Genomic DNA, 24,946 nt, shown 5'->3' on the forward strand with positions numbered 1-24,946 from the left:
ATAGCAACCTTGGTGAATTTAGTCGCCATTTTTGGCGATTCACACATGTACTTTAACAAACTCCTCCTACAGATTTTGTCGGACCGACTTGAAATTTAGTCTGTGCACTCTTAACATGTTTGGAATTAAAAGTTATCAAAAGAATTCGTTTTCGTCGATCGGTATGTCCGTGGCGTGGCGGCCAAAAAGTGACCCAAAATTCATTTTTGTATATAGCATATAGTATAGAGTATATAGTAGAGTATAGAGTGTAGAGTATAGAATATATAGGATAGAGTATATATTATAGAGTATAGAGTATAGAGTATAGAGTACAGAGTATTGAGTATTGAGTATAGAGTATATAGTATAGAGTATAGAGTACAGAGTACTGAGTATATATTATAGAGTATATAGTATATACTATATATATATTGGATAAAAGAGTCAGCTAAATGAAATGTAATGTAATGTATAGAGTATATAGAGTATAGAGTATATAGTATAGCCAGGGCGATGCGGCTAAATTTGATGTTTCGCCGTGACACAGGAAGTTGATGTTTAAGGTCAAACGATGCTCCAAACCTCATGAAACTTGCATCAGGCACCAACTTTCATGAGTATTTGAAGATGCTAAAGCTGCCAAAAAAAGGCATTTAAAAAAAAAAAAATAAGAATAAGGAATGAGATCGAGAAAAAAAATGTAAACTGCAAGCAGGAATATGCGGACTCTCCCGTGCTGTACGTCGGGGAGCCGGCGGCCCCGACCCGCTGGATCCCTGATGTGCAGCGTGCGAGGGCTCGCAGATCACTGCTTGCAGTTTTAATTTCTTTTTATTATCACTAGGCTATTCATATAGTTTACTCTAGAGTGCAAGGATGCCAAGAAACCCCAAGAAAGAGCTTGATATTGGTATCACTGTTGTCAAAAATTCCTCCGGGTAATCAAATCTGAGTTTGTTCAAATCAAGAACAGTTGATCATACATATTTGTAGAATTTGAGTTCCAAACCTGAAAGAGCCAGTCACCCTGTAAAAGCAGCAGCAGCCTGGACCGGGGGAAAAAAAAAAAAAAAAAAATCACGGTCAAGATTTTCTTTTTTGAATACGTCCAAACCGGAAGCAAAGTTGTAGAACATTTTCTTTAGCTTTACTGTCATCAAACATTCCTGCTCACAAAATGGCAGGAAACTCAGTCCCCTAGCGACATGTTCATTGTGTATTACAGAAAACATGGCACTTTATTTGTCACCCACACTGGGCATTTCCAAAGGCAAACACAAGGAGGAGGAAACAGCTTTTGGATATATAAAATAAGAGTCACCAAAACAATGGCAACATTTGTTTAGAGTTAATTACATTTAATTGCCACTTTATGATGTTACTTCGATTCGATGTTACTCTTAAGTTTCCGAGTAAGAATTTATGTTAAATATGGCTTATTGGTGGCTAAATAGGTCACGACGTTAGAAATCTGTGGTCAGAGCGTGTTTTATGCTGAAGGGGCGATAGCGGAAGTGTAGTATTTTAGCAACTGAATAGTAATTTTGCTCTGTGCGTGTGAGAAAAGGAAGAAAGGAGGGTAGATTATAGTGAAGTGCTGCTGGGCTGGAAAAGGGCACGGGGTACTTTTTATTATTTTTGTTCGTACATTCTGCCTGTTTCCACTTCCTTATCCTGGCGAAAGGTTGAACGGTTAAAATGGAGGCGGACAGATCCGGCGGAGGACCAAACCCGAACTCCGGAGGCGGCGGCAGCAGCAGCAGCAGCGAAGCGGGGCGCAACCCTAACGGGCCCAAAGCAGCACCGGGCCAGGCGACATCAGCTGCAGTGACCGGGGCGATGGCAGCGGCGGCAGCCGGGGCCATCGCCGGATCGCTGCAGTCTCGGGAGCTGCAGGACGGGGACTCGGCTATGACGCTTCCTGGGATCCTGCACTTCATCCAGTACGAGTGGGGACGCTTCCAGGCCGAGAAATACCGCTGGGAGGCTGAGAGAGACGAACTTAGGGTAAATTTGTTTATTATTAAACCTACGTTTTCAGCCGAATAAAGGCCAGAGCGGACAGTGCCGAAGCTCCGATAGAGTTGCTTTGTGAATGTTCGCATGCCCTTACAATCAGTTTCAGAATGACACAATGCTAATGGGCTTACGTTGCCAGGATGTATTACTAAAAAAAATTTAAAAATTTTTTAATTAAATTGTAGTGGCTGTATGACCTCCAGTTCATGACTGTTTGAAAGAAAAGCATCCTTTAATATACAGGGTTTTAATACAAGCAATAATCTTTGCTTTCTGGGCTTCAAATGTCCAAACAATCAGATACATTTCAATCTCAAGGATCAGTCTATAAAAGCAAGCAAGGTATCCTTCAAATATAAAGGTGAACAATTCAGGTGTGGCTACTTTGTCTCTCCTTTCTATTTATGCAAGTACACGTGAGAGACACGCCTGGACCACACTATATTTAAGATAGACTGTATTTATGTGCAAACATAGACAATTATCTGGTTCTCATACCCCAGAGGAGCAAATCAAGTGATCTGTGGTGCTGCTGTTGTGGTTAGAAAACGTGTCACACAGCTTTGAGTTCACTGCATTTTAGAACAATAGTCATTTGAACGTCCATGTAGTGTCCATACTCAGGGAAACGTCACTGTAAAATGAGGATGAGTTGGATGCTATTTTACACTGAAAATACTTGTCACGGTGACCTTTGAAGGAAGACCTGCGCTCTCTACAGCCAACACCAGCAGTTTTTGCACGAGATCACATTCAGGTAATGATCGTAAGAGTGAGCAATCTGTAGTAAAGTGTGTGGCTCTGTACATGGTCCACATTTTGAACTTTGGTCCATCAAACGGTTGGATGAGTCAGTGTCTGTCTTAGATTATTGTGAAGTACCATCCTGTTCAATTGGTGAGTATTATTTGTGAATCTTCCCTGAAAGTACGACATGGTTCAATCGAAAACGACACCATTCACAAACCCATGCACAGTGCCTGCCTTTAGGTTATAGCAGTTGGCTTGCATCCTGAAAGGTCATCGATTTGAATCTGTAAAGTGGCCAGGAAAATCTATGTGAATGTGTGACTCAGTGCCATAAAAATGCCTTTGAGCAAGGCATGAGTCCCCTGATGGTCCCACATATTCTGAAAGCAACAGCAGAGGACAGAGGTTGCACTATGCAACTCTCCTGCACGCATGCAACTGTGAGGCACAGCATTGCTGGGCAAGATTGCGCTTACTCATCGAATTGTTCCAGGATTTAGTAAGGATAGGAAAACATAGACGTATAGAAATGTGTTTTTGCTCCGGGTTTGGAATGAAGAACGCTTCATCTTCTCATTCCTAAACACATTATGTGGTCTTCCTCCTGTAACCGCAGTTTTGCTTGTAATTAGGATTTGAACTATCCTCTGGAGTTCAAACCACAGCGAAAAACATATCATGGCCTCTCTTCTGTCCCCCTGCTTCTCACATTGCCCCCAACTCAAACCCATGTAGTTATAAATAGGAGCTTGATAAAATATGGATGAACAATAACAAACCGGCTGTGCTTGGTGCTTGTAAAGTCGTGGGTTAGTGTGGGAATGGAAGTCAGAAGCGGGCCATCGCCATGTCCAACATGCCATTAGTGCCTGCTGTGGAACTTTGTTTGCATGTGCTGCACATGGTCTGGTTTCACGGGTACAATTAGCACCCCGTCCCGTGCTGAGAGGAAGAGCGGATCACTGGAGTGCCGGGCTGAAAAATTGACCTAACTTACATTTTAACACCCACAGGCCACAGGCCTCTGGCTTTTGTTGCCAACATGCCGGCAGAGATCTCAGCATGCCAGTTAGCATGCCCCCCCTCACCCCCCCCTCCCACCCCCCACCCCCTCCCACTCCCCCCGGCCATATCCTGCAAAGTTAACAACATACTGTACATGCGTCCAAAGCATACTTTGCCATACACGTTGCATACACAGGACATTTTCTGCACTTATTTTTTTAAAGGCTGTAAAGGAGCCACAAGCAAAATCATCTAAGATTTCCAGGGGCAGCAAAACCATCGCTAATATTTGGCAGGAAATAAACACTATCATCTTACTAGTGTGACTTATGTTCGACAGCGTCTTTGTCTGTAGCGTAGCGTGTCGCAGCGAGACGTCTCTGTGAGTGTGTTGTTGGTGTGAAAGGCCACCTGTGGTGCCGTGTCTACGTTGACAGGCTGGGAGCGAAGGCCCTCCCACTCTGGGCCAGGTGGGACGTCTTAGTTCAAACACGGGACAGCAGCACAGGGGACAGGTGGCTGTGGCCTTGTCGCTCTGTCCTTCACACGCGTAGGGAGTCTATTCTATCAGATCACAGTACTGCTGCCGACTCTGAACGAGCCTCTTGTAATTAGCTTGTTTTTGCCTGATCCTCATTATGATTTAATAGACAAACTGTGCCAAAGATATCGAACCAAGTCACGGCGCTTTCATTGTAAAGGGACAACTTTTACCAGTCTCTCTTCTCATTGTTCTCATTTTCAGCCATTTAATTTTATTAATCATGTCACGGGTCGTACAGGATAGATTACTGGTGACCCAGATGACATCACTTCCTGTTGAGTCTGGGCCTTGGGGGCCCTGGGTAAACATCTCTAATTAATAGCTCTGTGCTCTCAGCCATGACATCCATATGTATTGCTTTATTGCACTGCGTGCCTCCTGCTCACATTTGCCCTCCTGTTATGTTTTTTTTTAATCATTATTGTTTTGCTTTTATTTTTTTTCTGTATGCAGTTCTCTCCATATTATTGCATTTTTCAAATTCCTACTCCTCACATGAAATCTAAAAAAAATCTCATGTGTGTGTCCCCCCCCTTTCTTGTTCAAACACACTCGTGACATGTAGTATTTTTGGCATCTTCAAATCAAACTCAGACAGGAAGGCCAAGTTTTTAGGCTGTCGTCCTCCAGCTACTGCTCCAGTGCTACACGCACTCACTCGAACACACTCCGTCAAAGCACGCTGTCCCAGAAAAGTTCATTGCTCTACTTGTTTTCTCATGGATTGTCTCATGGGCGATGAAGGGATGAAAAGATGGAGGGTGGCCAGCGGAGGAGGAAAGCTGCCCTTGACCCTGTTCTGCAGCTCGTAGAGAAGGACGGACAGAATAGGCTAAATGTGTCAACTCTCCATGCGACAACAAACTGTGGAAATGTCAGCGGCAGTAGGCCACATGGAGGAAAAACCCACCCACAGGAAGGACAGATCAGATGGATCGGCAGGTTTGCTCGCATCAGGGTTCCTTTGTACTTCAGGCATTGTTAGTTTACCAACATCATATGAAGAAAATAACCACAGTGTCATTGTTAGCACGGCTGTATCCAATGACCCCCAAAAGACCGACTAATGGTTGTGATAATCATTGACATGTGTTGCTTGGAAAGTCATGTATTTCACTTTAACTTCCATCCTAAAAATAGCGATGCATTCTGACCTGCTGCTCCGCCACTGTTGCGATTGTCTTATTTTAAGTGTCAGTCTCTTGATAAGAAAAACCCTTTGTAGTCGATGAATGGACTGCCTTGTCTCGCGTCTCCTGGCCCGGGTCCCACACATGAGTAAAAACAAGCATGTCCCAATCTGAAGCAGGCAAAGGGCAGAAAAACAGTGAGAGTGAATAATAGTATAAATGTGACGTCTGATCAATTATTGGCCTTGGTGTGCTGCGGCAGTCCTGTTAAAAAATGGCAGATGTGTATATATAATTCTTGGAAATGGATTTAAACATCTTATTAGGAGCTTTTAGTTTGATGACCTTATTTAAACCCCCAAGCTAATGCACTGAAAACGGTGTTTGTTCTTTTCCATAAGACAGCCAGTGTGTGCTGTGGCTAATCAATCTGCTCATTTAGCATCATGTTTAGATATTACACTGAAACTTGGTATTTTACCACTTTTAAAGAACTGTAGAAAGGAAGCAAATCGAGGTCAGACCTGAAGAACGAGTTGGTTAGTAACAGACTTTAAAAAAATGGCTTCCATGAATAAACCCTTTCATAATAATCCCTCTGTTTTGGCCTTATTTATGTATCAGGAGAAGGCTGCTGTTCCAAAGTACAGCCATTGTCCTGGGAGGGTGTGTGTGTGTGTGTGTGTGTGTGTGTGTGTGTGTGTGTGTACACATGCAACCTTGTCTTGGCCAACAAGGCCGTGCCAGTGATTTGAGGTTTTGAGCACCAGTGTGGACCTGCCCTTGTAGGAGCACAGCGTCAGACACCGTGTGTAGGGTGTGATGGATATCTGTGTGTGAAGGCAGGTTGTGGCTCGCCTATGTGCGAGTAGGAGTAGAACCGTGCGTCCTGTCACCCCTTCAGGGTGCAGCAGGCACGTTCTGCTTGGAGGTGGAGTTCACGAAACACTTTACTGACTCAAGTCAGTTTGTTCAATTTGGTATTGAGATTTGAAAACAAATAAATTGAATGTACAATAATGTTAATGATCAAACCATTGCTCATACCATGGTGACGTTACTGTAACGAGACTGTCCTCCTTCAAAAAGCAAACTTTGCAAACTCTTTTGCGCAAACTTTTTCAAAGCTGACCTCTCGAGGTTGTACAAACAGTCGGTTGTCCCGGAGAAGTGACCAGTTCGGACGGGGTGTGTATTATGCCAGTTTGATATCGTGGTTGGGAGGAGGTGTGTGGGGGGAATGGTTGGATATCATGGTGGGGAGGAGGTGTGTGGGGTGAATGGTTGGATATCATGGTGGGGAGGAGGTGTGTGGGGTGAATGGTTGGATATCATGGTGGGGAGGAGGTGTGTGGGGTGAATGGTTGGACATCATGGTTGGGAAGAGGTGTGTGGGGTGAATGGTTGGATATCATGGTGGGGAGGAGGTGTGTGTGGTGAATGGAGTTGGGTGCAGGAGATTGCTGTTCACTTCCCATTTTCAACCACGAGCTGGGACAGTAATTTAAGACTGTGCTTACTGTTGCCATGACAACTAAGGTTGCATGATCTGAAGAAAGTAGTAACTTTACATCACAACATGGGTCGTTATCATTTAATGATTATCTTTTCATAACCAAGTGTTACTTGTGGCCAAACCTAACGGGGGCACTAATTAAAGACCCTTCTGTGGGCCGTATTTGAGGGAAGGAACAACGGACCTATGTGGTCGAATGGGTTGGAGGACTTGTTGACCATAACTGCTTCTGACTGCCTTCATTCAAGATGTTTTGTTCACTTAAGTATAAATTAGACTTGTATGGAGAAAGTGAAGACCCATCTGCAGCTAGCTAACACCATGATTTTGGGTTACGATCTTTCATTAAGTTTTCCAGAAGAATTACATACCTCAGCCGAGCTCCCAATTGTTTTTTCAGCCACCAAAAATCCTCCAATTCAGACCGTGACACTGATGAGTCAGTACACTGAGGTTTCTGTGTTTACAACTTGTATATCCGTGTCCTGAAGACAACGAACTCCACTCTGCTGCTCTTTATAGTCTGACTTATTTTACCCGTGTAGACCTCCACTCGACTGACCGCAGTAACAAGACGGATGAAACGTTAAAAGGGACATTCCATTGTCTTTGTTATGAATGCTCGGTCAAGCTTGAATGTTATCTTACTGATAGAAGTAAACATTTCGGCATTCAAATTTGAAGATGTGATTTTATGGCGAGCTGGGATTTTTTTTTTTTTTTAATTATTTTTCTTTACCATCTGTGTTCAACCATTTATAGCACCCAGTATATAATGTACACGCTGTCCTCTGATATCCGATCCTCCCACACCATGACACTGCCCAGTCATCACAACAGCCGAGCGCCGCCTGGCTTGCATCTTAATAGGTTAGCATGTATGTTTAATTATGTCACAACGGAACAAGTCCTTCTGCTTGAATGAAATGAACAAATACAGTATTGCATCTACCAGGACAAAATACCACAACGTCTACTACTTGACTGTTGTTGGAAATAACTAGATAACGGTCTGCTGCTGCAGCTCAACCTGCGCCTTCTGCTTTTGTAAACCACAGCAAATAATATGGTATTGCGTAACTGTTTATGCACAGTTAAGCAATTTTGTGTTGCTCTCGTGTTTCTGTTCTTTTACAAAAACACAGTTCATTTATTAGTTATTCTGCTTTATTTGAAAGACCTTGGATACCGTGCAAGAACTGACCTGCTCCATCTAGTTAAGGACCAAGAAGGAAGCACACAAAGTCATCTACATTTCAGAACCTCTTCGAACATGCATGCAGCGATGATATGCTGGCTTTGACCATTATCTCCAGAACTCTCAGATAAGCATATAAAATCACATAGCATTAATCAGGATTACTCAGCAGCAGCAGTAAGATTTGCTTGGCAGATTATCCCGTGTTCCACTCGCCCTCCTAGCTGGTTACATGACTGTGTGTGTGAGTGTGTGTCTGTCTGTGTGTGTGTACTCTCTTCCTCTGAAATTGACTACCCTCTCAAGCAGACCAAGTGTCTGCCCCGTGAGATGGCGCTTTTTAGACTGTTCTAGTTTTACAGAGCTGCGTGTGGGAGCAGACTCGTGGACGCAGACAGGGGCATGCAAAGGAGAAATGGGCTGTAAAACAAGCTGTACTAATGCTCCAGCACAACTCGCCACAGAGAGGGAAAGAAAGGGAGAGAGTGAAAATGCAAAACTATTGCGCCCACAATCACCAGCATGCAAACCCTTTGAGTTTAAACCAGGTTTAGCCTTTTTAATCTACTTTAACTGGGATCACTGTTTTGTTTTTTTTCCCCCCACTGGGGGTATTTTTTTCTCCTTCAACCAAGAGAGGGTCAAATGTTTGCAGTTTGATGTTTTGGTCAAAAACTGTGAACTATCACCTTGTGATACCTGTCACTCTGTACTCTCTCTTGCTGTTTCTCCTCACAAATAGTCTTGTCGCAGTTATTACGTCGTGGCCTAATTGCAATTATTTGCACTGACCACACTCATTTTGCGTAATTGTTAAAATGGTTTCCATTCATCTCCAGATGAAACTACCAAAAATGTCACTTTTCCATCACTGTTGTCTTCCACAAGTTGAGGTTTGACTGGTGTCAGCTCATGGCGCCCCGTTCTACTGTTTTGGTTTAAGGCCCATGAGAAGAGATTTTGCACCAACAGCTGTTTATCTTGAAGGGCTTTACATCTTATATACGACCGACTACATTTCTATGAGCATCTATTCACATAAACTTCGTAGACTTGGTCGCAAAGTCAAACATTACAGACAATAATTGTCTCTTCTTCCGAAAGTGCATGTATGTTGTTACACTGTGATTAGGTTTAAACTACATGAAGGCCTCCAATAATTGTATGACAATCATCAACTAAAATGTCATGATTGTGTCAACCCTACTCCCAAAACACTGACAAGCTTCAAGAACATCTCCTTCCTCAAGGTAGGAGTTTTATCAGGAGTGAAGGAAGGAAGCAGACAGGAAACGAGAGAGGAAGCACATAAAGGAAGGATGTGTCTTAAAAGAGGGTGTTTGAATTTGTTTTTCCCTCTTCTGCAGATGCGCGATGAGGCCTCGGTTAGGAGAAGTTAAAAATAAGAGCCCTGCTCCGCAACCCTCTACTTATTCCTTTGGGTTTTCAGAAAGTCATGTTTGCTATGCTTGTCACATCTAACTTTTTCCCTTCACGTTCACAATCTCTGCTTTCTGTTGATGTGAAATGAATTACTTACTGTCGAGCCTTAATTGAAACGCTGCATGTGATATTTATCTGATTCACCTCAGCTATGGCAGAGTCATGATGTGAGCTTAAATTCATTTTACATTTATACATGCTCATGTGGGCGGTTTATGGCATGTGTGTGTCGCTTACCATCCCATGTATGTTTGTATGTATGTGTGTGTGTGTGTGTTTCAGGCTCAGGTGGCGTTCCTACAGGGTGAGAGGAAAGGGCAGGAGAATATGAAACAGGACCTGGTGAGGCGGATCAAAATGCTGGAGTACGCCCTCAAACAAGAGAGGTAAAACAAATGCCAGGAAGGTCCCCTCTTCCTGTCCCTGTCTCCTTATGTCTGCTATTCATTCAGCTTGTAGCAGCGCTTTGTATGCTTCAGGCATCGTGATTTGGGAGTGAAAGACTTGCTTGTAATGTTGCCCTCCTGTGGGGTTGCAGGGCAAAGCACCAGAAGCTGAAGACCGGAAACGATCAGAGTTCCGGAGACAAGAAACCAGAGACAGAGGCAGACCAACGTACGTTTAACCAAGTTATTTGGATACCTTGTATCATGTACTGCTGTTGCATCCTTTGCTGCTGCTGTATCTTCAGAGTAAAAAGTTTTTCAGCTTTTCTCTTCTCCTGCTCGTGCTTTGCTGTTGCATCACTATTGACCCATCTATTTTCTGTAGTTCCCAATGGGCCGGCTGAGTCAGAGTCTGAGCCAGCCAACCAGATGTCCTGGAAGGAGGGACGTCAGCTTCTACGCAAGTAAGGCTTCTCCGCCATCTGATCCTGATGTGTTCCATCAGTATCAACCTTGTGATGTAGACTCGGAGGATCCATTTAAATGTGTGTGCGCTTATGTTTTTGTGTTCCTCTGAATGTAGATATCTTGAAGAAGTGGGTTATTCAGACACCATCCTGGACATGCGTTCCAAGCGCGTGCGCTCGCTGCTCGGGCGGAGCAGCCCCGAGGCTAACGGCCCCCCACCCATAGAAAGCTGTCCTGAGCCCGAGCCGCGGGCAGGTGGAGAGTCCCTGTTGGTCCGACAAATAGAGGAACAAATTAAGAGGTGAGACTGTGGAAGCAGACGCTCCCTCTGAAACAGTGAAGTGAGTCGTGATATTAAGGCCAAAATCATGACACCTTATATGAGGGAAACACAACACTGACATTTCCTTCAAATCTATGAGCTTTCTACTCCTGCTAGTGATGTATTTAACTACATATGTTTTCCACCTTATTATAATGGCCATGCAATTGTTGTTAGTTGTGAAAATGATCTGTACAAAGTTTGACAGAACAGCCTCTTGTACCACCCTTTTTTAGACATGTCACCTGAGTCACACATTTTGCCATAATCCGAGGATCTATTCACAGACATGAAACATTATGTTTTGCTGATCTATAAACCTTCTGCCAAAGAAGACTTGCACACAACAGAGCAGGGTTTCGCCTGATCTTGATCAAGATCATTTGCATAAAATTTCAACAGTTTTGTAATAGTATAGTGGTGAATAGTGTCCTCCTATTAACAGTGCTATTCTAGAAATAAAAAAAATGGATCCAACAGGCAGAAATGTTGCAGGTGATTAAAGTCCAGTGAAGAGATACTAGAGGTCGGTTTACTGACTGCATTAAGCGGTCTAAAACAGAAGGCACCCTCCATCGTGTGGATGTGTGTAGGTTATGAAAATAGCCGAGATCTATTAAGGTTGTGTTCCAGTCTTTGCACTAAGAATATATGTCCCTGTTTGATGTACGAGGGCTAACCAAAAAGTGAAACTGCCTCTGTCGCATGCGAATCAGGCACAGCACTGACATGCACGGAGCAGGGGGAAGCTATAACCTTCATGAGTGAGTATTCCAAGTTGACAATGCTCGATCAAAATCCTGAATTACACACATTTTTGTGAGCAGTGGTATGCGTACATTTGCCATTTCACCATGAACCTGAAACAGAGGGCACATGTAAAATTTTTGGGGAACAGAAAGCCCCTCTTGAAACATAAATGTCACTCAAAACTACCGGCCCGGCTTATTGCTTCGTTTCCGTCGGCTTTCTGAAGCTTTTTAAGCTCTTTTACCAATTATCCCGAGTTTGACATTAAATCTAACGTGTGCTCGCTCTTCATGTCCAGAGAAAAATTGCAAATGTGCTGATCACAACACTAACTTGTGTAAGTCAGATGCTGATGTTGATCAACCTGCATCAAGATTATAGCTTCCCCCTGCTCTGCACATCACAGTGGTGCACTCTGTTTGTGTGCAGCGAGAGCATTGTCTGAACGTTTTGATAGGCGCTCTTATTTTACCACTTTGAAGATTATTTCCGAGACTTGGAAAGTTAGAAGGAACTTCATAAAGCTCATAGATGTTTCATTCTGATTTATAATATGATTTTTGTATTGTGGCTGTATTGTCCTGAAATTATCTAACATGGGGTGGACATATTATAAAGTTTGCATCTGTTTCTAGGAATGCGGGAAAGGAAAACTCTAAGGAACGTGTTGGTGGCTCAGTGCTGGATAAGATCCCCTTCCTGCGTGGCTGTGAGGATGATGACGAAGACGACAGTGACGAGGAAGAGGACTTCCAAGGCATGGCCACTGACTGCATCGATGGCCCGCGCAAGAACAAAAAGTCTCGTGTAAAGGTGATGAGAAATCAAATTGGGGGGGGGAACAGAACGACCAAAAGAAATTCATAAACCATAAACTATATGAATGGCTTGTCACATATTTGACCCTGTTCTGTGCTCTGTTCCCGTGTCCAGATGGGTTCGGAACCCATGACCACAGATCTGGACCCCGAGGATGAGGAGGACGAAGACGACTCGGAAGATGCCCTCAGTGAATTTGACTTCCTGGGCTCAGGGGAGGATGGGGAGGGGGCGGGAGAGGCCCGGATCTCGGGGGACGGACGGGAGTTAGGTACGCGGTTGCCATAGCAACACCATCAGCACCAGCACTGCCAGTATCACTGCCACCAGTGTATCTGTCTTTTTCGTCCCTCTCCCCCTCGCTCACCTTTTTATCTTTTACTTCTCATTGTGTCTTGGCATCTCTTCTTGTCAATAAAACCAACCTCTTTTCCCAACCACCTGTCTCTCTGTCCTGTTTCACGAGCTGTCAGTCTGTGACTCTTTAAAGCTGTGTAGCTGTCATCTTCGTCGGTAGACGTACTTTCTGTGCTCCAGGGTCATTCCAAAGGTTATCACGCATGCTGCCTTCTCTTTTTTTATGTGTTCACATTTCATTCTTTGAATCATATTTACACTGTAGCCTTGTGCTTTTCTAGATGTCATCCTCTTCCAAGAAGAATCTTTAGAAATGTGTTAAGGTTTGTTGTTGCTGTATTTAAAGAACGAAGTCTATCTTTTTCGCCTCTTCCTGCCTTCTTTCATCTGTTATCTGTTCGTCTGTCGGCCTCTCCGTCCTGCCTCCGCCTCTCTGCATGACCGGATGTTTTGTGTCTCTCTCTTCTCGCCGGGTTCAGAGAACCGCAGGAACAAGTTACAAGGCATGATGTCGGACTTCCCCCCTAAACCCGCCCCACCCCCCTCCGTATCAGGACAGGCTCGCTCCGGGGAAGGTAAGACATCCCCACCAAATATGCCGCACAAAGAGAACCGTAGACTATCCACTCCTAAGGATTCTGACTCAGTCTACCCTGTATCCCACATGCATGACTGTAGCTTTGACGCTGAATCTCAAATTTAGATGCTGTCTCAGTTTTGTTCAATTTTAAAGCTTGCGTAGGGGTAAACTTGCAAGGTTGCTCCTACATCTATAAATATTTCCTCTGGTGTGGGAGTGAGGAAATAGGACGAATGGACTCTTACCACAGCTATCTGGGACTCATTGCTATATTTTATCGTTATCTCAGTGTGTATTTATTGAGCCATGACATTTGTCAAGATGCAATGATAACCCTTGTGCTGTTCCACCTCCAACCTGCAGGTGGTGCCCTGGGTTTCTCCTCTGATGTCTTCATCATGGATGCTGTCGGAGGAGGGGACATGAACCTGGGTGAACTGGCTGATCTCACTGTTGCCAATGACAACGATCTCTCCATGGATGTAATTATACATTTATTCTGGTCCATACACAGTGCGAGAGCCAATCTACACCCGGACTTATTTGAATGTTCTCTCTTTTTGAATGTTTGTCCTGTCAGATGCAGGATAACAGGGAGGAGTTTAAGAAGACATGGAACCCTCGCTTCACACTACGCAGCCACTTCGATGCCATTCGCGCTTTGACCTTTCACCCCAGCCAAGCTGTGCTGCTCACAGCCTCTGAGGATGGAACCCTAAAACTGTGGAACCTCAACAAGGCCATGCACTCTAAAAAGTAAAAAAAAAAAATTACAAATTCTTTTACATAGAACCTGCTACTCTGACAGATAACTTACAAATATGAATCAAACAAAGCACAGAAATAAAACTAAGAAGCATATTTTAAAGGCTGTGTCCCTGTGCAGGAACGCAGCTTTGGATGTGGAGCCCATCTACACCTTCAGAGCACACAGGTGGGTTCACATCCAAATACTGACTTACAACTTAAAAACACCAGCGAGGTGAAGTCAGCTGACGGCTCTCTCTTTTTGTCTAGTGGAGCTGTTCTGTCCCTGACCATGGGCGAGGATGGAGACTCCTGCTACAGCGGAGGTCTGGATGGAACCGTCAGGTGTTGGAAGATGCCAGACCTCAATGTGGATCCCTATGATAACTACGGTGAGTCATTCCCTCATTTGAGGACTGAGCAACAATCCAATTTAATGTATTTCTTCATGCAGAGGTTCCCAGACTTTTCAGACAATGTACCAAACCAAATTTTTTTGTTTGGTTTTAGGAAAACAGCTCAAGACTTACTTTTGTGATCTTGCTTTTATGTTGTTTTTTTTTACAAAGAGTACTGTTTTCAGTTAATATATCTTTAATCTTTCTTATAATAGTTTTGAGTTTTTAAAGAGTTTGTTAACTTGTCTTCAGTATCCTATTTCATATGTTTTTATCTTCTCCCGTGAAGCACTTTAAGCTGCGAGTTTGTTTTGTTTTTTAAATACGTGTTTCCCCGTGTAGATCCTGGCATTGAGAGCAGTGTACTAGCAGGCCATGAGGACAGTGTGTGGGGTCTCACTTACTCGGCAGTTCACCACCGTCTCGCCTCGTGCTCAGCCGACGGCACCATCCGCATCTGGGACCCTCAGAACTCGTCTCCCTGCGTGTCTGCCTTCAACAAGGAGAGAGGTTAGACGTCTGTACTGAGAATTCAGATTTGCTTTTAAGCTATGTATCGTGTCCATTACCCCCAACTTCATCATCTCCGGCCTTTTCCCAGAGCACGGAACACCCACCTCAGTGGCGTTTGTGGCCACCGACCCCAACCAGGTGGTGGTGTCATTTGACGGTGGTGAGACGCTGCTCTACGACCTCAACACAGAGCAGAGCGTCACTGCGCTGGAGACACAGACCAAAGATGGTATGTTCTGGACACGACTCACAATTTAAACATTTGGTTTTCCAGTCACGGGTAATACCAGCTGTTCAGTAATAAGGTACAAATTAATAATCGGAAGCATAGAAAATGCAGACCATATTAAAAACTGGTTTGTATTTCTTTGCAGGCAGTGAACTGATCAACCGTGTCGTCAGTCACCCATCTGAAGCCGTCTCCATCACGGCACACGAGAACCGCACCATCCGCTTCCTAGACAACAACACAGGTATCCGCAAGAGGAGTTTTATTTATACTCACTGGAATTTCCTCTCTGGACCGTGAATGTGTCTAAATAGGGTTGCTGTGTGTGTTTGTACAGGTAAAGTTGTCCACTCGATGGTGGCTCACTTAGATGCGGTCACCTGTCTTACCACAGACCCTAAAGGCACTTACCTCATCTCTGGCAGTGAGTATCGCTCAGCTTTACCGAGCTGAACATCTTCAAATCAGACCTCTTCTATGATAAAAAAAAAAAAACAACGTTTTCAATTAGGTCCGCATGGAATTGTCTCTCTGTTTTCATATCACATCATTGCACCAAAGAGAGGTTTCAACGTCAGAAGTTTGTTATGATATTGCCTCCACTCTGTATACAAGTGGCTATTTATCAGGAATGAATTCATCGGTAATATGAGTTTAAAAAAGAAGTAATAAAAATACAAATAGTCTGCTGAAAAAACAAACAAGTTTACTTATACCATAAAGGAAGCAACAAGTTGTTTAGATAGAATTAGAAATCTTCTGTACAATCTGCAGTCTTGGCTAAACATTACATGAACTCATCGCAGAAGAAGCTGTGCATTAAATCTAGCTTACAAAACAATACTTGGGATTCCTTTTCATTGTACTCCTCAGCAATCTATGCCCCTCCTAACGCTGTTTATCTTCGTTTCCACCCGCTCCTTAACCTCCTGCAGGCCACGACTGCTCAGTGCGCCTGTGGATGCTGGACAACAGGACGTGCGTGCAGGAGATCACTGCCCACAGGAAGAAGCATGACGAGGCCATTCACGACGTGGCCTTCCACTCTTCCCAGCCCTTCATTGCCAGTGCCGGTGCAGACGCACTTGCCAAGATATTCGTCTGACGGCACTGTCGTCACGCTGGTGAGACGCGGGGTGGCGAGAAAGGACAAGAGTGCGGGGCACGGAGGGTGGTGGGGTTCAACCACATACAGTGACACGCAGACAAGTGGGAGCTTTGATACAAATCCACCAAGATCAGACAAGAGCCATCAGTTGCAGTTTTTTTTCTTCAATACAGTTTACCAGCGTCTTTTAAATCTCAACATATATGGATATGTTCATTTAAGGGAATCTCTCTTGACCTCAACACATTATTTATTTATAGTTGTCCAAAAAGATACAATTTTGGGGGAAATCTGCTGATCTTCATGAAACGGGTTCAAGTCTAGTTTGTTGGTGACCCTTCTTAAGTTAAATGTTTTCATATTTGAAATCCCAAATGCCCACATTTTATTTACTCACTGTTAAACTTAGCCCTCGTTTTATAACATGTGACTTTCTTTAGAACTTGTTGGATTTAAACCATAAATCAGATATAATTATTCTGACCTGATTTACCCTCATTTTCTGCCTTTTAGAGTCCGACAACCACACTTGGGCCAACAGAGACTGAAGACTACAGTGGACAAAATTTCACCTGCTCGCACACACACAAACACACTCTTGTCCTGTACCCCACTGGCTGGGTCATCGCCACAGGACGTCACCCCCCCCCTCCCGTTCCTCCCGTCCCCCTCGATTCCTCACTGTTCTCTGATGCCTCAGTGACTTCTTGTAATACTAATCACATCTTGTAATGCTTTTTTATAACTTTAAAATCCAAGTAATTATGTTTGGAGTGACACTTTTCTACACTACAATATTCTGTTCTGCTTTTTTTTTTTTTTTTTTCAGTCTGCCAACGGTTATTACAAGCCGTGTGTGTGTGTGTGTGTGTGTGTGTGTGTGTGTGTGTGTGTGTGTGTGTGTGTGTGCGTGCGTGCGTGTGTGCGTGCGTGCGTGCGTGTGTTTGTTTTGCGCTTCAGCTGCTGACACACTACTCGCACATTTCACAGAGAAACACTCACTGCACACGATGCACACAAATGCACCGCCATATTTCATTCTAGATATATTTTTTTTAACAGTTGAAAAATGGCTTATGGCTAACATGTAGGCATCACTTGACCCAACCTCTGCATTGGGACAATGTATTACATTCCAAAGACTCCAGGTAGAGCGTGTGTGCTGTCGTATTTGGGGTTGGAGAATGTTTAACTTCGTTGTGTGTGATATGAGGAGGCACTAGACGGTGGCTAACCAGTGTTGAACAAATAGCTTTAATTTCAGCGTTGTCACGTAGTCTCACTGTATGCCTGAGCGTTATATTGTCCCCATGATTCTGCCTCTACTTCTGTACGTGTGATTAAATGTCACTTTGCTGTACAAGATAAACACATTTCCACAATCCTCAACCTTCTCCACAGGTGGGGAGTTTGAACTCGGCCCTGCAGGCTGATGCTCTCAAACCACAGTAACCTGCTAAAGATAGGAACGACAGCGGTGTGGGGGGGCTGGTCTGTGTGCTCTCGACAAATGGCACAGATTGTGTCATTTGGTGCTTTTTACTGTACAGAAGAGTGTGTGCGTGTATGTTTGTATGTGCACTAGTTAAATCACGGTGCTATGAAATACCTTGTCAGTCTTGAGACAGAATCAGGGACCTGTTTTGTGTGTGAGAAAGAGAGACTGTGTTTCTCACTCATTGGGCTATAGATGTACGTCGAGTGAATCACCTTTTTAAAGTGATCTGTAATTGTTCAATCATTTCATTAACTGTGGTCACATTTCAGAATTAACGGTCAGTTTCTCATGAGGGGAATGTCAATAATTTCTGCTTTGATTGTTTCGGGCTTAAGGAGTGTACAGAGCTGATAATTACTGGACTGAAATGGTTTTCCTCAGATGAGAGATTGACTTTTTGAAGCTGGTGCCAGTTTGTCGGCGATTATCTTGTTGTTATTTATTCAAGCTTTCAGAAGAGCTTCACATCACTTTCACTTGCTGTGTTGAAGTGAGGTTCCCCCCTGCATTATTGTGTGATGTGCATCAGTTGCACAAGCAGCATGTTAGCCAGAGAGCTAAAATGGTGTGAAGCTGTTCTCCATTTTCTGAAGAGGCATGCTGGGAATAATACGTCAGATTTAAAATCCGCCACAAGAAGGAAGTATTGATTTAAAATGTGTGGGTGTCAGTTGACATTACTGACTCAATTCACACCTAATCTGACTTGCAGATTTGTTATGGTTCTGTTATTTTAGACATTACCAAGAGAGCAATTGGCTGAGGTGGAAACATTGTTCCTTTAAGACAAGTCCCATCTATCTCTGTTAGTGCTCTGCATTTATCCCGTAAACTACAGGACATGTTTGTTTGCTTTAGGTAAAAGCAAATATTTGTCTCTTATTTTCTTGAGAAAACTGCTCAAATCTGGTTTTAAATCAGCTGCTTATGAGGCATGCTCCCTCTTTTCAAAATTCGAGTGTTACATAGAAGTAAACGCTCTTTTCACAAATCAGTGGGAACACTAGCATTCAAAATTCATGTTTATAATTTTCAAACAGGGTGTTGTGTAAAATGAAGATGTCACTGCTGTTGCTTTGACGTGAATGTGTCAAAGAAAACAACCAGCTACATTATTGTGCTGCTGCTGCTGGGCATAATGTCCTGTTATCACATGTAACTACTATCTGGCTCCACATTGCACTACATCTAAAAGTGGCTGCTTCAGGTTAAGAGTGGACAGACAGGGTGCAGAAATAATGTTTTGCAGGTATTTCTTATACAATCTGAAGTGTGTGAAACCTGCTGTGGCTCAGTTATTTGAGAGTGAGAGTAACTGATGCTTTTCTTTTCACGCTGAGCTCCCATGTCCCCTCTACGAGAATAAAGACAAATCAGTATGACACATCAAAAAAGAAAAAGAAATCGAACAGAGGTTGTAAATGATGACTAGAGTTGCCATTATGTGCTGTAAATGTCCATCATTTCCTTATTTTCTTTCCTGCATTCCTTTCATTTGGTTATGATTATTAAGATGTAAGAATACTGTAGTATCATAAGTGAATCATTCTTCCTTGCTAGGCATAGAACTTGCTTGTGATTGATAATGGCAATGTAAAACTTGTAAAAAAGCAAAATGACTAAAAAACATGAAAAATTAAGAAAATAAGTTACAAAAAAAGAAGAAAAAAAAAATCTGTTACCAGTCAGAGGCCAAGGTAAAGGACTCTCATTTCTTTGTTTTTATTTTTTTATTAGCAATTTATCACTGTGTGATATTTTGTACATCATATTAAGCTGTATTCAAACGATTTCCTCTAACTACAAGGGATAAGAGACCTGCTTTTTATTAATTTTGTTTTATTATATATTTTTGAACTGCATTCTAGCTTGTATCAAATGACTTTCTCTTTTTGTTTACGGGTCCCCTGTTGTATGTCATTAAGGAAAACGATAAAAAAATGAAAATTTTGTACAGTGAAATGAGAGTTGTGTTTTTTTTATTGTCTTTCTCCTAGTAAGAGATATGATAGTTGCAAAAACACATGGACACAGAAGTATCAATGCTTACGTGTATGAAACTACATGGTACAAATATGGAGTGTGAAGTACTTCTAAAAAAAAAAAAAAAAGAGCTATTTTTCAGCAATTGAGTGTGACAGTTTCAGGAATTAAAGGTTCTATAATTGGTCAGAATTAGACGCAAAGATGTCCTGGCTCTCAGTGGTAATATTTGTCAGGCTCCAGTTTGACACTGTCTTTTTGGTAGATCCTCCGTGTCTGTTAAAGGTCCACGTCTTAGAAACGGTCCCTTCAACAGATGAATGTGGAAACGACCACGATCCAACTCTGCACATAGATCCTTCTGCACAGTGATGGTCAAACATGCAATTGAAGTAACAATTAGCAAAACACGTTCCTGAATGAAGGGGGGACTTTTAATTTTGGTCTAAACGCAGTTTCTTCAACTCTCAACATCTGACACCTATTTTCACAGGCTGAGTGTTACAGCCCATAATCTCCATAAAATAATGTCCCTTTTTCAAGTTTAATAACTGAACCTAGTGAAATGTCCTAAAATGCTGTATAATTTCAACTCTTAGATTCGTAAAAGTTATTTAAATAAATTTAAAAAAAAATGTAAGTAGCCCAATACATTGCTTGATATTTCAGACTACGCACATGAGTAAGGTTATTTTAAATATTTGACACGTGTTGTACCATGTTTTTCCCCTCTTAATGGAATATAGTTTTACATGATCATTGCAGCATTTTACCTCATCATTTTAACTGCGGTTATATGGCTTTGTAATCTGAGACCAAGTCTCCAGGTGAAGTGACAACAAGGCGGCCTCATCTCTACTTGAGAATGAATTATTCATCATCCATTGCTATTATCTGAAACACTGTATAAAACTATAACAGCAAGAACAAACACTGCCCTCTTGTGGTGGAAAGTAAAATCATTGCGGAGGTTTTTTTTTAGTTTTTTTTTTAGGTCTCCTGTCTTATTTCAGCAGTGAAGGTGTCTGCGCTTATTTCGTCCTAATGAAGTGGAAATTGTGGATTGGCTTCACAGAGATTCAGCATGTCACAGTGGGAAGAAGATAAGTCGGCGATAATGAAGAAAACGTGGTGAATTTTTAGCATCCGGGGTTCTTTGCGAACTCGAAATATTTTCATCCGCATTCTTTCTGTTCTCAAAGATTTAGGTTTTTCCCACAGAGGAGTCAGCCACGCTGATGTTTGCGGTGGCCAAACCTAATTTGCAAACACGCTATACGGGAGCATATCGCCCCCTCTCTCCACCCCCGCCCGCATCTAAAACAGTTGCGAGTTTTGCTTTAAAAAAAAAAGAAGCAAAACTTGGCGCCAACTTTGCCTGGAACGAATTTCTGCAAAAGGTGCGGTCCTGTTCTGCAGCCTCGAGAGGTGTGTCCGCGGAACGTGCAAAGAGAAAAAGGTGTTACAGATGCGAGAAATCCAGTTTTACGGAGGGACAGAAAGGTGGCTATAATGAGGGAAAGGTGAGTCAAGGAGAGAGAGAGAGAGAGAGGGGGGGGGGTGTTTCTGTGCGGTGGAGCCCCCCCCCCCCCCCCCGGGCGATGGAAGAGGATCTGCGCTGCCGAAAGCACGCAAACGACACAAATAAGCCTTAAACCGAGGGAGAGATGGGGAGGAGGGAGGGAGGGAGGATGGAGACGTGAGGGAGTCAGTATTGAACGCCTATTGGCTCCTGGATGTGTCAATCATTTCACTTCCGTCCGTGGCAGAGATCACAAATGAGAGGGGAGGGGAGAGGGAGGCACCTTCAGACAGCTCTCTCTCTCTCTCCGTGTGCTTTTTGACAAAAAAAAAAAAACCGAACTGGGTTTGAAACTGAAACAGGGCAAGACTCGTAAGAGGAGTGCAGTCTCTTGCTCGCCTTCATTCTCACAGTTTCCTGTTTAAGGAGGCCATTTTGTAACCCGGCCTGGAGAGGAGCACAACAAAGTTTGGCATTACTTTTGTTTTGTTTTTGTTTTTGTTTTTCTCCGCCGGGAGTCTCACAATCCAGTTTGGATTTTTCTCCTACTGCAGGGCGACAGAAGTGAAGGAGGGGAGAAGGTGGAGGTGGGACAGCAGCAGCAGCAGGAGCAGGAGGAGCAGGAGGAGGAGGAGGGCATAGTTTTGTCCCTCTGTTTCTTTGGTGAGTGTCTCCTACACATTGTTCCTGCTTCTCACACCTGGACAATAAAAGAAGTCTGACAGCGAGAGAGAGAGAGAGAGAGAGAGGGAGGAGGGGAACTCACACTGCTTCCTGGATAAGGATATTTCCTTGATCCACTGGAAGAGGAGGGGGGGGGGACGCACACGGGACTCTTGAGGACGTCCGCTCAGTGCGCGGCGTGTCCATGGTTCTCCTCCACTGAGACGGTTTGAATGAGCGTGGCTTTTCCTGCAGACTTTCGACTGCACCCGGGTGTGTGTTCGTCACCGTGTGTGTTGAAAGCGTCAGGCAGCGGACTCCGAATGGCTAATGCGAGCCCTTGCATGCCCTCCGGGGCCATTGCCCAGGTCTTCTTCCCCCCCGGGGGCCCCTCGCCACCAGGCTCAGCTGTGATGCAGCAGGGGACCCCCATATCCATGCCCTCCATGCCCGCCCAGGGCGGGTTTCCTGTGATGGACCTGACCCCGGGGCAGGGTCTTGGAGGCGCTGCGGTGCCTTCACTGCCCCCGACTCCAGCGGGGGTGTCCTTCATCATCCAGATCGGCCTGACCAGAGAGTCTGTCCTGTTGCCGCAGAGTGCTGACCTGGCCTACGTGAAACAGATGGCCTGCTCCATTGTTGACACCAAGGTAAGAATATTGTGTGTGTGTGTGTGTGTGTGTGCGTGCGTGTGCGCGCGCGCGCGTGTGTGTGTGTGTGTGTATGTGTTTGCGCGCAAACTGGGTTAAAGTGGCATGTCAGGTGAGATTGGGCACAAGTTTTCTCCAGATGTAAAGCTGTTCAAGTGACTTCATGCCACATGTTTATGGCTGTTTTTCCAGCTGTGTGTCATATGAACAGTTTGGGTTGACTTTTTCTTTGTTTACACTCATTTTATTCTCAAAGATAAAGATATATATATATATATATATATAAAAAGGTCTCAACATGCAAGCAGACAAAGTATTTGAGCAGACAGCCGTAACAGACTTGAAGGAGAACATCATTTTTCCACGCCCTAATTACAGCAATTAGCATTTTTTCCCTCACACAGTTGGAGGTGAAAGCTGTGTTCAATTAGGCTTTGTTATGCCACATCTCGACCGGCAGAGTGATGTTTGACAGGTTTAGTGTTTAAGACGGGGACACGGGCAGTTCCACCCGGCTGTTCACCCACAGGGCAAAACGGACGATTTTTTATAGAAACATAAAGAATATATGTCTGAACTTCACATGGGTTTATTTTTTTTTTTTACTTCATCAGTAAGATGAGCATACAAAAGGAAGTCAACATTCAGTTGTTGTGTGGCAATATTATTTATATATATGTATATATATATTTTTTAAACCTTTGTTAGACAGACTTTAAGTATGAAACCAGTCACCGAATCGTAGTGAGCAGATGTGGATTAGTGAGATCTGAACTTAATTAAGTTCTCCTGTGACACTTCTGACTGTGATGTTCAAAAGTCCCTTTCACTTCTCCTTAGTGCACCATCAGAGGTTTTGCATTTCATGCTATGAAAACACATCAGGCCAGTTTTAGCCTGTTTTCTGAGCGCTTCGTTGATTTCTTCTTCTTTTTCTTTCTTTTTTTTTTTAGTTGTCAATGATCACTTTTAAATGATACTTTTATCTTGCCCAGGATTTCAGGGGCCTTTTAATAACCTTGCATCACAATGTTAACCTTAATTTAAGCCCTCTTTAAAAGAATTTGCAGCCACTTTGTTTTTTATGTAAAATGGAAACGGCACAGTTTTTCCAGCAGAAAAAGTGCTGAGACTTCCCCTCTTTTCTCCAAAAGTATTTTTTCTTCTTGTTAAACTAAAAGAGAAAACTTCAAAACACACATGCAGGCACAAGAGCTGGGAGGGGTGGAGAAGTACCGACATCCTCTTTGCAACAGGAAGCAGTCAGTGTTATGGGAGACATGTTTTATATATTTGAGAACTGGCAGCACAAATGCTTTCAGCCATATCAACCATTTGAGAGAATATATACATGTACAACACATGCAGGAGATACCTTTATGCCTAAAGTGGTAGTCTGAGCAGGGTTTTTATCGGCCTGTTATCCTGGCAGATGATCAGATTTGCAGATTTCCACAAGCTGCCTGCTCAGAGCAGGTTTGTATAACTTCTCCAAAATGGTACATTTTCCAGGAAAGGAGACAGATGCAGTGATGTAGTGCAGGAATTAGATCGGTGGGAGTGAAGAACAGAAATGGATAATGTGCAGTTAAGATCATTTAAATGATGATTAGTTCAAATCTTAACCAGCAATGGAGGCTGCAAATTTAGCTGTACTGTCTGTATGACCCAAAAAATAAACAAGTGGATGAAAATATATTCATAAACAACACCGGCAGTATTGTGATTGCGTATGAGGTCTACGATCCCACAGAACTTCTGACTCGACACTCGTGACTCAAAACTTTTTCTGGGTTTTTACAGAGAAAACAGTGTTTCCACAGCAGAATCCTTAATATACATTTGGGTACCAGTTTGTGGTTCCTGCTCCACTGCATTGAATTTAGAAGAAAGAAAAAAAACTCCCTTGTCAGCAACAAGAGACAGGGGAGTCAGTTAATTGTTGTAAACATGGTCCAAATTTAACAAACTTTAAGATCACACAACAATAACTCTGTTGTCTGTTTTTCTTGGTTGTTTAAATATAAAAGAAACAAAAAACTTTGCACTATTGTTTAGTTAGTTTAAATTTAATTATTCTATTCTATTTTATTGTGTATATACTGTGCATTTTTATATTTAATATTTTTTACTGTTATTTTCTTTCTTTCCTGTATCTATAAATGCTGCTGTAGTGAAAAAATTTCCCCTTGGGGATTAATAAAGTAACTATCTATCTATCTATCTATCCAGAAGTGCCAAATATCCCAGACATGGAGAAACATCTTGGGGAAATGAGAGGGAAGTTATGCACTAAACATCTAAATTATTTGAATTTGACAAACTGGTTTCAACAATGTGTTGCATTAATGAATAGCTGGGACAGG

General features: G+C 43.1%; 2 protein-coding genes across 2 annotated transcripts in view; both read left to right on the forward strand.

Moving 5' to 3' along the window:
- The first annotated feature begins 1,505 nt into the window (after positions 1-1,505).
- On the forward strand, positions 1,506-17,110 carry strn4 (striatin, calmodulin binding protein 4). Its single transcript, XM_069706409.1, has 18 exons — positions 1,506-1,989; positions 9,870-9,973; positions 10,126-10,202; positions 10,359-10,437; positions 10,557-10,742; positions 12,149-12,326; positions 12,447-12,603; positions 13,169-13,264; positions 13,633-13,751; positions 13,850-14,025; positions 14,156-14,203; positions 14,287-14,408; positions 14,757-14,924; positions 15,016-15,156; positions 15,302-15,400; positions 15,494-15,580; positions 16,092-16,280; positions 16,778-17,110. The coding sequence occupies exons 1-17, from the start codon at positions 1,681-1,683 to the stop codon at positions 16,259-16,261; spliced, it is 2,316 nt and encodes a 771-aa protein (XP_069562510.1). The 5' UTR covers positions 1,506-1,680; the 3' UTR covers positions 16,262-16,280; positions 16,778-17,110.
- Positions 17,111-22,107: 4,997 nt separating this feature from the next.
- The window catches only part of prkd2 (protein kinase D2), a 31,822-nt gene continuing 28,983 nt past the window's right edge, over positions 22,108-24,946 (forward strand). The window contains exon 1 of the mRNA XM_069706420.1: positions 22,108-22,580. Within this exon, the coding sequence (XP_069562521.1) occupies positions 22,164-22,580 (417 nt within the window). The 5' untranslated portion in view covers positions 22,108-22,163. The remainder of the gene's footprint in view (positions 22,581-24,946) is intronic.

The sequence above is a fragment of the Brachyistius frenatus genome, unplaced genomic scaffold (genome assembly GCF_029030835.1).
Source record: "Brachyistius frenatus isolate BFR_SWC_R1_liver_20210118 unplaced genomic scaffold, ASM2903083v1 Contig_62, whole genome shotgun sequence".
In the NCBI taxonomy this organism is placed as follows: domain Eukaryota; kingdom Metazoa; phylum Chordata; class Actinopteri; family Embiotocidae; genus Brachyistius; species Brachyistius frenatus.

Excerpts from the sequence above, each read along its gene's own strand:
- strn4 (XM_069706409.1), top strand. The coding sequence starts at position 1,681 with ATGGAGGCGGACAGATCCGGCGGAGGACCAAACCCGAACTCCGGAGGC. Across the intron at positions 1,990-9,869 it reads CTGAGAGAGACGAACTTAGG|GCTCAGGTGGCGTTCCTACA; the intron begins GTAAATTTGTTT and ends TGTGTGTTTCAG. Across the intron at positions 10,743-12,148 it reads ATAGAGGAACAAATTAAGAG|GAATGCGGGAAAGGAAAACT; the intron begins GTGAGACTGTGG and ends ATCTGTTTCTAG.